The sequence below is a fragment of the Boleophthalmus pectinirostris genome, unplaced genomic scaffold (genome assembly GCF_026225935.1).
Source record: "Boleophthalmus pectinirostris isolate CB_2022bp ecotype Guang Dong unplaced genomic scaffold, ASM2622593v1 HiC_scaffold_19, whole genome shotgun sequence".
Lineage (NCBI taxonomy): Eukaryota > Metazoa > Chordata > Actinopteri > Gobiiformes > Gobiidae > Boleophthalmus > Boleophthalmus pectinirostris.
Genome location: NW_026571140.1, coordinates 6444660 through 6461728, shown reverse-complemented (window position 1 = coordinate 6461728; position 17069 = coordinate 6444660). Strand labels below are relative to the sequence as shown.

Here is a 17069-nt window from a genome sequence, read left to right as displayed (position 1 = left end):
CACTAGACTACACCAGCAGGGGGAGTTCATGCAAAAAACATCCTTAAACGGTAATAGGAAAAATAGGAATAGGAAGTATTTATTTAAAGGCAGACTGAATGGGTTTATTCTACTTTGTTTTTTTTTAAACATATAAATACCAAAAAAATACCAAATCAGGTCACTCACTCTTCCTTTCTGCTGTTACTGCTGCCGCCAGAAATCCAATAATCTAATAAAATGTTTGGTCGACTAATATTCATTTTGGTAATCGAAGACGCCATTGACTGATTAACCGACCAAACAGCAAATGGCCTACAGTCCTACCATTTTTCCTTTGAAATTAGAAAATTACATGTTGGGTTTTGGCCTTGAGTTCCTCTTCTTTATCTAAGTGCTTTGTACCGTGCGTTTGTTTGTGCAGCTGAACGTGGACAGTAATGATCAGGGCTCGTTTGTCACCGTCATGGAGACCTTCACCAACCTGGGGCCCATTGTGGACATGTGCGTGGTGGACCTGGAGAGACAAGGCCAGGGACAGGTAAGAGCACTCAAGCACACTATTCACATCAACCAATAAAGCAAATGCACCATAACATACCAATCCACATACATCATAGTTTCTTTCAGGTACCAGAAAAATATCATGTCTTCTTTAAAATGGAGTATTGCACTTCTTTTTATACTTTTTTTTTTAAATTAAGGACAACAGAATATAACATTTAACAAAATACAATAATCAACATTTAACAAATTACAATAATCAACATAAAACAAAACCCAAAAACATAAAGCAACACCCACAACAAATACAAAACGACAACAAACAAAAAAAGACTAAAAGACCCATTTCCCCCCGACCACACACCGACACAAATTTGGCTAAATAAAACAAAAGTAATGTGGTAGTGCAACATAAACACACCGCTAGGCCTCCTTACAATGATATTTTTTCTTCTTTTTACACTTTATTTGTACTCAAGTACTTTTACAACATAGGATAAAGAACAAAGGGGCCAGAAAACAGAGTAAAAGATGTGTCGAATGTACCCTCAATTAAAGTAAACAAGAACAAACATATTAAATACAAGGTCAGTTGTTTCCTTTAACATGAGAAAAGTATCTCATTTCTCCCAGGGGGCATCACCCTTTTGTTTTTGAAGCCTCAAGATGAAAGTCAAATGCTCCATGGACGGGATGTATTTAACAAAGCTAGCCACTGACTTATATTAGGCGGATATGATTTGATATATTATCCAATTGTAGACTTTTAATGTTTTTATTATGATACCGTCGAAGCCGTAGGCACTTATACATGCCATCTTTTTAAAAATTAAGTTGTTTTACCAAATCTAACTAAATACATATAGAAAATCTGGTCAATTCTGACCATCATGCTTCCTATAGTGGGTTTTTGGGTCATTTCTAACACATAACATTACATATTTAGATCACTATGTTACCTTTTATTGTTTTCAAAATGCTATATTTGCCAAAAACAGTGGATTAACATGTTTAATAAGTTTAACTTAGCTCTGTCGCACATCGCTAGCCTGATTCATCAGCCGGTTTTACTTCGTTCCACTTCATACAAACCGTCTGACCTCTGAGCCTTAGATTTCATTCGCTCGACAGTAGGCGGGTACTTTTTATCATTTAACCAATCGCTGCTATTTAGTCGTGACGTATGTAATGTGCCGCTAATGGGGCTAACTGGTGTATTAAGCTTTTCCCAAATCCCCATAGGAAGAAGGACAATAATGTCTTTCCCCTTGATGAAATTCACCAAACATTCTCTTTATTCTGGCTTTAAATCCTCGATCTCGGGAATCGTTGCCAACACAGAATGTCTGGCTCTTCGCTGATTGGCTGATGCCCGAACTTGCACTTCCGGGGTTTTTGCGTACCGTCTATTGTATTTTGATTCCTGGCCTAGTTGCTGGAGAGAAATGTAATTGAGTGGAGGCACTAGGTGGTGCCAGTCTGGCACATCAGGTCTTTGAAATTTTAGTGTATTGTTTGTATCGTGATTTTGTATATTTATAGAGAATTGTCATGTGGGAGCATGGGTGACGTAGGGCTTTGGACTGAGCTTAGGGTAGTATCATACTGCTATCCGTAAGAAGGGTTTGAAAAGGATTCAAAACAGATAGCAATTTTACTCAAACATGCATGGATGACATATAAAACTACTTCAGGCATTTTTTTGATGAAGGAACAGAGATTATAACATGTTAGAATGCTCCAAACAGTTTTTATAATACACCCACTTGGCTTCTTATCCAGTATTGTTTCTGCTGATGAGGTTAGTAACAGCATATCCAGAGCAAGCTTTCATTTTCTTCCACCCCAACTCATTTTAATACATATTCCTAGCTTGGAGTTGAAATGTGAACATCTGAACTTTTAAGAGTTTTAATATGTCTTAAAGTTATAAAGAAATGTATCACCCTGTTTCACACATTATTGTCACAAGCTTCTATCACTAAAGGTGACATTGATTCTTCAGAAATCAACTCCACCAGCACTTTCATTTCAATATCAAAGTATGAATGACTAGCAGAAAGTCGAGATTGCTACAGTTGATCTGTGTGATAATTTAAATATGGCCTCAAAAGGGAGTGTAGTAGGTACTCTGTAATTAACATTCCACTGAACAGTGTTGTCTCGTTTAATTGGTTTATGTTTGATATTGCCATGGGAGAACTTCACTTGTATTCTGTTTGGATGAAGGGAGGATAAGTGGGTGAGATATATTTATATATCAAGTAAAATGAACTTTTCAGAACTTTTAACCACAGAACTTTTCAGAACCTTTAACCATCTGAAGTTTTATTTAGAGTGATTCATGCATGTTTGAGTAATCTTTATTCTCCTGTATTCAAGATGTCATTACTCCCATCCACCCATGTTTTCATCAACACTGGTACATGCCTACTGCCCTGGAGTTACTTTGGTCTTCAGTTTAAGTTTCTTAATCGATGGTAAGCATAGGGTTTGGCAGCTTTGTGTTGTCACTTTGATACAAATTAAATAAAAATCCACTTTCCAATAGTGTGATCTGCAGCTGTGTTGCTGATGTTGTGAGCTCCCATTGGGCACTGCAGTTTTGTAATGTGGAAATCAGCGGACTTGTTTCTTTTATGAAGTAATTTTAGATCAATATCAATATCATCATCAAATCCAAAAGACCAAATTATAAAATAAGAATGATTTACAGGTGACATAGGGTGCTTCCAAATTCCCAGGATCCTCAGCTTCTGAACCACTTTGGACAGATCCAATGGGTTTTATCGCGTTTGATCTGGTCATGTGACACATTGCAATTGCTCCCTCTGGAGCCTATTCCACCTGTGCTCCAGGGCTGTGAGTAGGACACTTTGCTCTGCTTCAGAGGAGCCAACTCCAGAGGAGTGTTCTAAAGTGGCCTTTGGAGGAAGGACCCTCAGAATTGAGAAACACCCATAGACTACAACTATATAGCAGACACAACCACAATGTCTTCTTTAAAAAGTTTACACATTTTTGGGTCAGTTGACACTTTTATGTAGAAGCCAACCAATATGTTTTTTTTATGGTTGATACCAATTGCTTAGAACACAGGTGTCAAACATAAGGCCCGGGGGCCGGATCCGGCCCTCCAAGACCTTTAATGTGGCCTTCGGCTGTTTTTCTACTAAAATATTTTAATTATATTTTCTATTAAAATATTGGTAATTTTCTGCGTCGCTGAGCATAACAGTGTCTCCAGCGTCTCTGTACGTGGCCCCTCCCACCAGAGCAGCACAAATGAAGACTTGTCTCTTTCCAAATGCTCTTAAAGGACGATCGTTTTGACTGTTGACCATGACACCCTCATCAGCAAAATGTCCAACATGAGAAAAGTGGAGCCGAGTGCAGGATTTTCCAAGAAAAATTGACTTATCCCTATTTGCATACAAGTTCATGTTAAAACATTGTGTTGAAATTGCATTTTTCTTAAAGTTTCAGGTTGTTCATAATATAATATTTTGTAAAAGAAACAGTTCATCAGTTAAAAAATATTTCTGTAATAGATTTGTGTTTCTCTGCACAAATACTTGAACTTATTGCTGTTTTTAGGGTATATATGCCATGAGTTTTCTGATCCGGCCCCTTTGGGATCAAAGTAGGTTGGATTCGGCCCCCGGACCAAAATGAGTTTGACACCCCTGGCTTAGAAGCTAGAGGAACCAATGGCTTTGATAATTTTGATATATATAATTTATTTTAATTTTTTTAACTACAAACTAGATAAGAGAATGATGTTGTCACATTGTGTACTTTATCCTCTTCACAAGCATATTCTGGAGGCAGCAGGTCGGCCCAAACAAAATAATGGCTTCTGCTGGAGATAGCAGATAGGCTAAAAAGTGCAAAGTCTGGGCCGATATATCAGCCAAATCATATATCTCTGCTTTCATTGTACTTACTACTTAAATTTTACTCAGTTTAGATAAATATTGTGAATTTAAAAATCCAATCCAAAATATAATATAATAATCCACTTCTGTCATGAATTCTATCTATGTTGCAGACAAAAGCCCAGTCTGTCTTCTTTAATGGAAGATGTTTCAGACCCACTCAAATATTCTTGTAGTTTTCAAATGGCTTTGGTTGTTATGGGGAATTGCATGGCTGTGCGCTGAGCCTCTGTTACACCCCTGCAGTTAACAATGGAACTACTGAGTTTAAGGAAATGTTCGAAATGTGTTCCACACGGTTTTGATCACTCACATGGTAGAATTTAAAATCTGTCTGTCTAAAACAGCTTTTTATGCTGAGAAAATGAAAAAAGCTCATCTGATGTGGTTAGTTCTCTAGATGGCATCATTTCTTCTTTTAAAAGGGGGATATTATGCAAAATGGACATTTTTGGAGCTTTCTGTCATGTCATGTTTGATCTCTTCTGAGCACTATTCGAAAACTCCTTGCAGTACCATTCTTTCCACAGCGCAGCCCACAGGACTACGTCACCCATGCTCCCACACGACAATTCTTCATAAACATACAAAAGCAGGATACAAAAGAAAACAACTTCACAAACCCGATGTTCAGTAGTTTCATTAGCGGGATGCATGCTGATTGTGTTGTGATAGCGCTCTGAAGGGGGAGTGACAGAGTATGGATAGCAAAGGGGTTAGGGGAGACTCAGAGCATCAAAAACAAAAATGAAACTCATGAAACTGAATATAGTGTTTTCAGAACAATAAAAGGTAACATGGTGATCAAAATATGTTCGGTATTAGCAGTTAATACCCCATAGGACTGTAATGCCCCCTCTTTAACTGTGGATATTTTGGTCTGTCTGCCCTGTCCTGGCGTTTTGTCTCAAGAGTCAGTGCACATAAACATTGAAGGAGATTGCTGGACTGGTGACGGGACAGTGGATGGACTCTGGCTGGACTCAGGGAGGCCTCAGGGGGATCAGAGCTGGGCCAAACACAGTCCTTCTCTGGGGACTGGAGAGTGAGTGGAGGAAGCAGTTCTTAGCCTTCTGTCACTGTCATTCTGGCCACACAGATAAAACTATTTCCTACGGTTGGTTTAAGTCACTCTTTTCACTTCGTATTCACTTAACTGTAGTAGTGTAGAATAATTCAGTTATTTATCGAGCCAGAGATGCAGTACCCAAACTTGTGGCTTGTTTTCCACGTTACTTGCAGGACCTTTGATGTAAAATGAAATGAAAATGAAGATGTGATTATGTTCAAGTCAAGTTTGTTGAATTAGCACATTTAAGTGTTTTGCATAAAAGTCAAAAGCAAAAATACAGTACAAGCACAAATAACAGCATACAGAGTACAATAAAGTGCAATAAAATATCAAAAATATGACTATTTGAGGTTCAAACTAGAGCCTTTGAAATGATGGGTTTAAGCTTTAATTTACCTTACATCTGAATTTGTGACTCAGACTGTTTTGGAGAACTGACTTTATATTAGGGCTGCATGATTTTGGAGAAAACCTGCATGTTGTGAAGATTAAAATACTTTTCCCTATATTATATAATTCCAATGCACTACTAACTCATCTCCAACACTGTTTTGATACAAATTGGTTGAGAGCTGTGTGGTCACATTTTATGCGGAGCCCTCCTCGCCCTATACTGTTCAAATAAAGTTTTATGCAGCTGTTTGGCCAAAACACAATAATGGCCTCTGCAGGAAGTTTAAAGAGGGGCTATTACACTTTGATGGGGTATTAACTGCTAACACATAAAGTATTTAGATCACTATGTTAACCTTTATAGTTTTGAATATGCTATATCCACTGAAAACAAAGTATTAACATGTTTAGTAAGTTTTGCTTTCATTTTTGAGTCTCTCTCCCTTTTGCTCTCCAAGCTAAGCAATTTCCCCTTTAGAGCACTATCACAACACAATTGTGATTGTAGTGTATAGTTTTATGCTTTATATATTTATGGAAAATTGCTGCGCAGGAGCGTGGGTGATGAAGACTTGTGGACTGATCTTTGGATAGGATCGTACTGCTAACTGTAAGGAGGGTTCAAATCAGGGTAGCTTAAAAGTCTTAAAAAGGCCTTAAATTTCATGTTCCTAAATTAAGGCCTTAAAAAGTCTTAAATGATGTTGTCCAAGTCTTATTTGTTTTCGTAAAGGTCTTAAATTTCATTAGCGTATATTTTTGTATACTCAACCAGGCTGCAGTGTGATGTTAAATGAAGGGAGGAAAAAAAAACAACAACATGAAAACATCTAACATGAATGAACATCTAATTTGGAGTATTCACAAACAATACTTTGGTTTCTGGTGCTGGCGGCAATGATTAAACAATCAGTAGAGTGGAGGAAGATGTTCTGTTCTGGTGTTTTTTGCCTGCATAATAGGTGTGATGTCTTAATTTTCATTTAAGTGGTCTTAAAAAGTCTTAAATTTAGGGTAGTCAAACCTTCAGATACCCTGCAAATAGACCCTGGGAGAGACCCTACACTAGATTACTCAAACATTCATGGATGACATCAACGTCTTCAGTCACGTTTTTGATGAGGATAACAATGTTATGTAATGTTAATGTTAACAATGTTGTCATGGTAGAAAGCTCAAAGTCAATTTCACACAATATCTCACTTTTTTATTTTTTATTCATATGTTTTTAATCATGTATATTTATTTATTTATTTATTTTATGTGATCAAGTCATTTTTATTATTTTAGACTAAATCTTCCAGATATGAGACTTCAGAGTCACCAGTAACTGCATACCACACAAAGGGATTTTAACAGTACACATAAGAGGTGATGTGTGGAGCTGCCCACGCTGGCACTGTGAGCTGACACCTATTATTTTCCCCGCACAGTCACATGCTTCAGTCTCTGGAGGGGGCTAGTGGTGAGAGGGCACAACGGAACAGCCATGGAAAAAGAGTTAGCAGATGGCTCCGGTTATACACGCGCTGAGATCCATTTTACTGCACCAGGAAGGGACATGATGTATTTTGGCATTCCCTCTCAAAGTGGAAGATTAGCATACCATTCTTTGAGTTGTTGGGCTGAGAAGTTCTATAAAACATTTACAGGAACTGTCCAAGCGTGTCGTTTTAATGAGGGTTGTTAAAGCAAGGACAATCAAGACAATGTTGTTGTATCCTTGGGCAAGACACTGGTAGTTGGAGGCATATAGACATATTGTTTGATATTAGTCAGAACTATAAACCATGGTATCATATGACTCTTAAGAAGTAACCCTAACTTACTGCATATTTAATATAGTTACTACCTGTGAGTGCATTAGTGTAATGCTGAAAGGTCTTATATTACGCAAAACTGACTCTCGTGAGCTTTAAGACATCTTTATAATGTTGTTTCCTCATCAAAAACATGCCTGGAGTTGTGTTTCATTCACACATGTTTGAGTAAGCCCTTCAACTCCAAAGCTCAAAATGCTGTGTTCCACCTTGTGATGTCATGAAGCGGTAGTTTTCAAGTTAACAGTTACCATTTACCTTTAGTTCAGTAGAGACTGGCAGTTCCAGAAATAGAGTCCTATAGTAGAATAATAGTAGAGTCGAGGGGTGGGCGATATATCGATATTTTAAATATATCGAGATAGTTTTTAAACTTGATATGAATTCTGACATATCGTATATATCGATATAATGCTTATATTAAATTCTGATTTTGCCGCTTCACTTGTTTACCTTCATTATTTTGTCGATTTCCCCAAAGACGTCAACATTTTATTAGCCAGGCTAGCGCCACCTGGTGCCTCCGGTCATTCTCATTCTATTTCTCTCCAGCAACTAGGTCAAGAATCAGAATACACTAGGTGGTTCGCAAAAACCCCGAAGTGCAAGTTTGGGCACCAGCCAATCAGCTAAGAGCCATATATTCTGTATTGTCAACTATTCCCGAGATCAAGGATTTAAATCCGGAACAAAGAGAATGTTTGGTGAATTTTATCAAGGGGAAAGACATTATTGCCCTTCTTCCTAAGGGATTTGGGAAAAGCTTAATATACCATAGCCTCGTTAGCGGTGCACCTACCGCCGAGCGAACGAATTCTAACACTGCGAGGTCAGACGGTTTCTACGAAGTGAACCCGGCTGATGAAACAGGCTAACATTTTAATGGCAGTGCCTATCAAACTTTCCACTCAAACTATCACTAAAAAAAAGATCTGGCTTTCAGAGTACCAACAAATCGAAACCAGGTCTATTCCAGGTCTAATCTAGGGCTAAATAAAATTAATCAGGGAAACCCACAAACTGAAGAGCTTGTACCATAGTTTGACAGTCGCTCTTCTCTGGCATTGATAACAATATGCTTGAGTGTGTGCAGTCTGAATAAGTGTTGGCTGTAGGCCTTTTGCCCTGGAAGCCAGCATCAGCCCATAGTTGGCTTACTAGCCTCCATCAACCTCAAAAAAGAACAATCAGAAGAAGAATGAATTTTGTTTTCCAAAATTTTAAAATTTAGTGAATACCTGTAGATATGCAATTAAAGAGCATCGATGGTATAATTTTGAATGAATGGCCTCTGAACTCTGAAGATTGCCTAGTTAAGTTGTCAAAAGTGTTAGACATTAAATAGTTGATCAGAAAACTAGTGTCAAAACTGAAAAAAACAAACCACTTAAATAAGACTAAATTGAACCTTTTCTAAACTGTTACAGAATGCTTTCGGTGTATTTGAGGACTACTGCCACATTAATGAACCAAATTGTGTCAAAGATTACATTCAATACTTTTTTCAATCATCTCTGTAGTTTCAAAATTGGTATTGAGCACTGTGTTTTTTGCTTGGCATCGAAAGCGAGTTTGTAATTTTAGTATTGACAATGCTATTACCTCGAAACTTTCAAAATTGTGGGTGTCAAGCTACGAAGACTGCATGCTGTATTTTTGTTTTATTTGGTGTCCATTGTAGATCAAATGGAAGCTTTAGAAAGTTAGGTTGGAAATCGACTATGATTGATTATGTGATTACTGCAAACATGCATCCAAAATAGAAAACATGTCTGTCCTTTAATACTTCTTATTTATAGCAACACAAACCAATGAAACAAATGACAAAAAGCAAATTAAGGTCAGATCTGTATTTGAATGTCATCACTTCTCTTGTATGTTCCATTCAACATGAAATGTCAAAAGCACATTTGATGAAACAGCGTAAATGCCCTTTGAATTCTTTGTTTGTGTCCCCAATGCTGACTCCCGTTCTCCCTCCCTCTGCTCCTCCAGCTGGTGACGTGCTCCGGCGCATTCAAAGAGGGCTCTCTCCGCATCATCCGCAACGGCATTGGGATTCACGAACACGCCAGCATCGACCTGCCCGGAATTAAAGGTCTGCCTGTCTGTCCTCGTCCTCCTCTTCCTCATCACACATGTTAGCTCAATCCCGGGGCTGCAAGATTAATCGCAGTCCGATCGAAATCTCAGTTCGAATGGACGCAATTAGCAAACCGCAAAGACTGCAGTTTTTGAATCATTTCCTCCACAAACTACAAAATATCCTGTCTTATTCTTGATTAGGGTTGTTGAAAGAATTGAAAACCAGATACTAATCAATAAAACTAGAAATTTTGAATGATCTTGAGCTGTATCAGAATAAGTATAAGAGCACATAGACTAGTATACGCCCACAGACAACTGTGGATCCTACCTTGACCACTGATGGATTACACAGTTATAAAACCATTTGGGAATATTAAAGTACCTTATTTTTCAGACTATAAGTCACTCCGGAGTTTAAGTGGCACCAGCCAAACAATGCGCAATGAAGAATAAAGAAACATATATAAGTCGCACTTTTTTGGGGAAAGTTATTTATAAAATCAGAGGCCAGGAACTAACATTTAATCTTGAAAGACAAGTTATAGTAATAATAATAGAATAGAGAACAACAGACTGAATAGGCGTATGTTAAGCTAACATCTTAACAGTTCTTCAGATAACTATAGCATAAACAACAGAATAAGTTTACCAAACTCTCCATCTCACTCCAAATCACTAAATCCATTGAATTCTTAATCCTCGGTGTCATTTCTGAGCAACTTCGCGACCGCTGGAGGTAAAGTATAGATCCATGAGATAAACGGAGTGTCGCTTCCTCTTCTGAGTAGCTGTCGTCAGACTCAGCATCAGTTCCAGTTAGAATTATTCCAGCCTTTCTGAATCCCGACAGGATGGTTTCGGTTGTCACTGAAGTCCATTCTTTGTCGATTCATCTGGTGACTTCAAGAAAGTTGCATGGCGCACCCTCCCGGTTAGTGTGAAGTTGTGTTCTCCATTCCCGCTTTGCGCCAATCCCTCTCAAGTTTCTCGCTCACTCCAAACTTTTTCTGTTGGTCAGTTACTGTTTTCAGCTGAATATTTCACTACTTACAGCAGGACAGCGACTTTTTCTGCAACAGACATGCGCAATAGGGCGCAACGTGACAGCAGTACAGGAGTAGCAGATACTGACACACAAACCTAGAGCGCCCTCTCGTGGCTGTCAGTGTGAAAATTTGCAGGACCACCCAAACCATGAAAAAAAGTGCGACTTATAATCCGAAAAATACGGTACTACTATTTAATGTCATTCTATTGTCAAGATAAGGAGTGTTTAGTATTATCATGATGATACTGGAATTGGTATATTGAGTGTATTCCTTAGTATTGAAATTGAATTTGAAATTTTAGTATCATGACACTATTCTTTCTGGGTAAAAACTAATTAACCCTGTAGTTTAGATCTGTAGAAACATGTTCTATTCTGTTCTTATTAGTATTAATTTGTGAGTTCATATTTCAGTCTTTTTTTCAATTCTTCTAGATGCATTTTGCATTGAACATGGTACAGAATCCTATTAAATCAAATCACAATTCCAATGCTTGTCAGAAAAATATCAATTAGTAGATATTTTTTCCAAAGAGACAAGGTGGCGGACCCTCCAACAGAAAAGTGCCTGTTTATCATTTTGGCATCAGTACTATTTGTTATAGGCTCTACTCAAGCTTACCGGAAGACATTTAGAAACGTGCCGATGATGACTTCCAGTGTAGTAACAAGACTGGGCTTGTAAATGTTGATCTGACGAACATAACGGAATGCCACAATGACTTCTTTTTTTTTTTTTTAATGATAAAGTTAAATTATAAATACATAAATTAATAGGCAATTTATGAAAGAAAAAAAAAGAATACAATGCCATCTAGATGAAAAAAATCTAGACATTTTCTCAGTTTTCCCTGATTTACTACTCTCAACAGAGCTGTCTTCTGCAAATTACTCGGACAAGGTAGCTCACATATCACAATACATTATAATAACAAAGACTAAAAGATATAAAAGATATAAAAGGTTATAGACAAAAAGATTTCACCATTGCATAATCCCCTCCTCTCAACCACTCCATTCCCACATCTGCCTGGACGACCTGCCAGCTGCTGCATCTCAAGCCCCATGTGGAGAGCGCGAGCAGGTGGCAGGGTTAGCGCGCGGATGGGAACGGGATGCTGGCCAAATCCGTGCTGAGACATTTGTATTCGTTTAGCAGTGGAGAGCAGCAGGATGTCTGATGGATAATCGATGATGTTAACCCTGCCACACATTCTTAATCTGTTAAAATTAGCAGCAGGTTTTAGTCCTGAGGCCTCCAGAGCTTTGGAACATCAGTCACTTTTTAAATGGCAAGTGACTAAGACAGGGTTTGGGTCTTCCTGATAATCCATTTCACAATTGATATTGATAATAGATACACATATAAATAAGGAATAGTCTGAATTAGAGATGGTGCAAGGAATTTTTGACTTGATATCAGATAATTGTGTTTTGTGTAAACATACAGCCATATGTTTAGCCTAATTGTTTGGGAATCTTAAAAAAAAAATTGTCCCTACTGACATATATCACCTTTCCCTAGTCTTGTCCATTTAGAACTAGTATAGGACACCAAGGAATATTAAAGAACACATATTACCGTAAATTTCGGACTATAAGCCGCTACTTTTTTCTCACACTTTGAACCCTGTGGCTAATAAAAAGATGCTGCGGATGAACGGATTCTTTGTTTGGCACATTGTCCATTCAGATAAACGGTCTATGGTTTGGTAGCACAGTGGATACGTGCGCAGCCTGAGTGCAGAAAACACCGCTGTCTGTGCCCTTAACACATGACTCTAGAGTTAAAATAAGTTATGATGCTACATGAACGTTAGTGAGGGGGATATGTCTTACCCGTATGCGTAAATGACGAGAAGAAACATCTCAAACTTCAGTAGTTGGACATCCACTCATACCTGATTGATAGAACTAGCTCTGCCCCGAGAGTCTGAAATCTGCTGAAATCCTCCAAGACACTGACATGATACAGACAGGACAGAGACATGCGCTGTAGAACGCGGGGAGAGACGGGGTGATGCGCTGAGTAAGATGCTCGTTTGATTGTGTTTTGAACAGTTATTTTGCACTTCATGCTCACACCCTTTTCATGGAAAACACATGAAGAAATGCAGATGATGCAGCTTTTAAGTTAAAGACGATTGATGTGACTGTCAAAGGAAATCGAGCTGCTGCACGTGAACTCTGCATCAATGAATCGATGGTGAGATTTTGGCGACAGCAGCATGTCGAACTGACTCAATGCAAAAAGACAACAAAAGCTTTCAGAGGTGATACAAGCAGACGGCCCAAACTTAATAACGTTCTTGAAGACATGTTCACCTGTGGCTTATATGCAGGTGTGGCCTATATATGTACCTCGGGAGATGAGGACCTCCTTTGTAAATTTTTTGTCATTCGGTTGCTGACAGTATAGGGAGCTGCAACAGTGATTCATTGGAAATGGAGGTGAAGTTTATAAATATATTAGAAAATGTGAAATGTCTATCCCAAGGTGACCAAAAGCATGTTTAAAAGAAAATTAAAGCCTCAAGAATACATAATGTTCTATTGTTTTGAGCTGAAATTGTCTTGTATAATGATTGTGTAATGCATCAAAATCAGTATTGAACATGAAGCCTTTTTCTTAGCATCAAGATCGGGTTGTTTGTAACAACACCAGTTGCAATGCCAGTGCCTGGTTTATGGTACCTGCGTCTTTGATCACGCATAGAACTACATGCACCAGAAATCCCCTGAATGATCACAGAACCATCTCTAACGTGTTTTATCACAGCAGCTGTTCATATCTTATAACATTATTTCAGCACATATCCCAGACTTCACTATCACACTCCCCTGTCATCTCAAACAGTTCAAACCCTGTGACACTCTGATACCCTCTGGTGCTGTATGTGAACTTTTCCCCTTCATCTCCCCCAGGTTTGTGGCCGCTGCGCTCGGAGGCGGGCAGGGAGACGGACGACATGCTGGTGCTGTCCTTTGTGGGCCAGACGCGGTGAGTGTGTGTAGGCCGGATAAGTGGAGAGCCGGTGCCGGGAGCCTGTTATCTTATCTGGAGCTTGTGCTATGCCCTAGAGTCCTGATGCTGAGTGGGGAGGAGGTGGAGGAGACAGAGCTGCCGGGCTTCGTGGACAACCAGCAGACCTTTTACTGCGGCAATGTGGCGCACCAGCAACTCATTCAGGTTTGTGCCGATAAGTGAGTAACAGCGTGTCAAGTCACTGATAAAAGCACTGCACAGCCCAAGTCTATCTGGGCTTATATTTTGTTGGGTGAAATTTATCAGTCTGGTCACTGTCAGAGGTGGTAGAGCAGCCAAGAATTGTACTGCAGTAGGAGTATCATTACTTCAAAATAATATTACTGAAGGAGCGGTGCAAGAAACACAAATGTTCAGATCATACCCTTTGTCACTTGTCGACTGGGACGAGGAACCCAAACTTTTACTTGATATATTAATATTTTTATTGACGTAACTCTTACTTAAGTAAAAGTATACAGCTAGAAATGTATCCTGAAGAGTATGATTTATTTGAAAATAAACCCACCACTGATCTGAACCAATAACCAATAACCAACCAATAACCAATGGAATGAAACTTAGGGCTGTGAGCAAATCTGCATTACTATTTCAATGTTGCAGCTAAACTCTCCACTGGGTCTTGTAATAAAAACTGCTAGCACTGACATTGATTACTTGTCTTAGCATAACGATTAACATTTCAGTCTTCTCCCAAATGCCTCTGTACCTGGACCTCAACATCGATGTTTATGAAATATTTAATTGCTTTGTCAATAGCTCTCTGAAAAACGACATTTGGTTTTGACGGTTTAGCCTTATAGGTGAAATTGCATCATAATGGATTAAGTAGACCTCCAATAAGAAATGATGGCCCAGTCATTTTGGCATAGTGTTTGCCAGTGCATACTGCTGTGCTCTTGGGTAAGACCCTTAACCTGCCTCTATAATTACAATATTTATAATGTGACCATAGACACTGGGCTTAGTCTCACACAAAGTTGGTCCTGAGTTTTATTCTTGGTTTCTTTGATCTCTCAAAGTTTATGAATAATGAGGAGTACAGAATTTTATTTTTTTATGTATATATAAAATATGATAAGATAACTGTATGTAAAATCCATATCATAAACATGGCCTATCGCTGTCCCCAGATATGAGGTGTACATGTTTAAATCAAATAGAATTGATTTTATTGTTTCTAATGCTGATTTATTCTCCAAAAAAGTAGACACAATGTTCCATTTGTCCCATTTATTTACATATATTTGTTTATGTAATTTGGTGTAAACCCCAGCACTTACAGCCAACCATGAATCAGTGCTGGTGTTGCCTCAGGGGGACATCGTTCACATGAGGCATGGACTGTCCATGCAACCCAGGTTCTGTTCAGGCTACATACAGCTCATTACATTACATGGAACTAGGATGTCAAAACATGGTAACAAGTATTGAAACCAGATTTCTTAAAAGTAGTACAAACACACTGAATATGATGGTAAAGGAGCTCAGAGTTATGTCTGTGGCACTAATGTATCAATGCACCCATATATCATCTATTCTTATAGTGGTATTCAAATATTTATGAAGCTTGCACGCACCCATTCAGCTTTTTCAGTTCCAATATCGATATCAATACTTGGACTTTTAGATTGTGCCGATAACTGGTATTACCCAATACCAGGTTAGAGACAGAAACTTGTGTAACTTATTACACAAGAGGTCCAATTACGTGTTATGCAACTGTAATTTATCCTTCAAATCACTACAGAACAGCTTTTTATGAATAAAAGTTTTTTAGGCTAAAATCAACCAGCAAATAATCTTATTAGGCAACCGATACTCCATCCAGCTAATTTTTCAATATTGGCTCCGATAGTCGATACCAGTACCCCATTTTAAACATCAGACTGAAAATGTTGTTGTTCTTGTACACACACATCAAACTAAACTGAGTAACTGAAGTGTCATTTTCTCATACAATCTGAAGCTCGAGCAGTGACTTCCTCCGTTACGACTTTAAAATCTACCAGACAAACAGCATCTCCTAAAACCTGTACTTACCATAAAAGACCACCCCAGTGCGAAGAAAGGGACTGCTCAATATTGACTCTCCACTGAATATTATCCGCTTGGCTGCCACTGGATTGGACTGGGCTGTTTTGGGGTCGGTTTGTAAATAGCGCCGATGGGCTGTTCCACCGCGGGGGAGCTGAACAGTGAACCTGATCTAAACTCCGGCTTTAGCCCCTGCCTCTGTGTGTTTAGAGAGAAGGAGGGCGAGAACAAGTGGTGCCCAGGAGAGATGCCAGCCTCTCTGCTCACAACATAAATCTCTATATTGTTAAAGCACAGTGGTTGCTCGGGGTTTAATGCTGGTGTGTCTTACCAAGTTTTGTCAGTATATTTTTCTCTGTAGTGTTGTGTACTGCGGGTGTACTGGAGAGGGGAGTGAATCAATGAATGAATCAAAAAATGAAAAATGCGACTGAATTACAGGAAAAAAGGGTCAGAGGCAATGGGGAAAAACAAGAGTAGCCAATGATTGCCCTTGAAGTAATGTTAGCGTTACTTGAGTACATTGTGTAACTTTTCTGGTGTGCTTGTCTCCATGGAGATGTTGTTGCTTTGTGTGGAATGTCACGGTATGGCATTAAACATATCCCTCTTGCATTTACTCAAAAACTATTGACTTCAAAACTTGCATTCTTACTGTGAGTGGGCTTACCTTTCCACAGATCTGACCTGTAACTTGACCTTATGGGTACCTGCTGTCTCCATAGAGATAAGTGTAACGCCATACCGTGGAACATTCCAGGCAATATCTCCATAGAGAGAAGTTGGTGACTTACCCTACACCATAAAAGTTGCACAGTGCACTTTTCAAAATAACATTACTCGAGTAGAAGTACTAAGTGGTGGTCCAAAAAATGACTGCTGTAAGAGTAAATGTCGGTACGTAACATCTGATTTTTAATTTAAAGGACAAATCATAATAAATAATGCAAAATATCTGGTACTTCCAAACGATGCAACGACACAAAACAATAAAAAAAACAGACAAACTAAATCATATCTCTAGGAACGCTGCAAGAAACACTAATGTTCAAATCATTTCATATTGTCCACATAAAGCTTTTGTCACTTGTAGACTTACTCACAGTGGGAAGAGTAACCACAACTTTTACTCAAGTAAGAGTAC

The 17069-nt window shown here is 38.6% G+C and overlaps 1 protein-coding gene across 1 annotated transcript in view; it reads left to right on the top strand.

Annotated features, from left to right (window-relative positions):
- The window catches only part of ddb1 (damage-specific DNA binding protein 1), a 131263-nt gene that overhangs the window by 18234 nt on the left and 95960 nt on the right, over nucleotides 1-17069 (top strand). Inside the window, 4 exon segments of the mRNA XM_055154472.1 lie at nucleotides 404-520; nucleotides 9702-9804; nucleotides 13768-13843; nucleotides 13924-14032. Coding sequence (XP_055010447.1) covers nucleotides 404-520; nucleotides 9702-9804; nucleotides 13768-13843; nucleotides 13924-14032 — 405 coding nt within the window.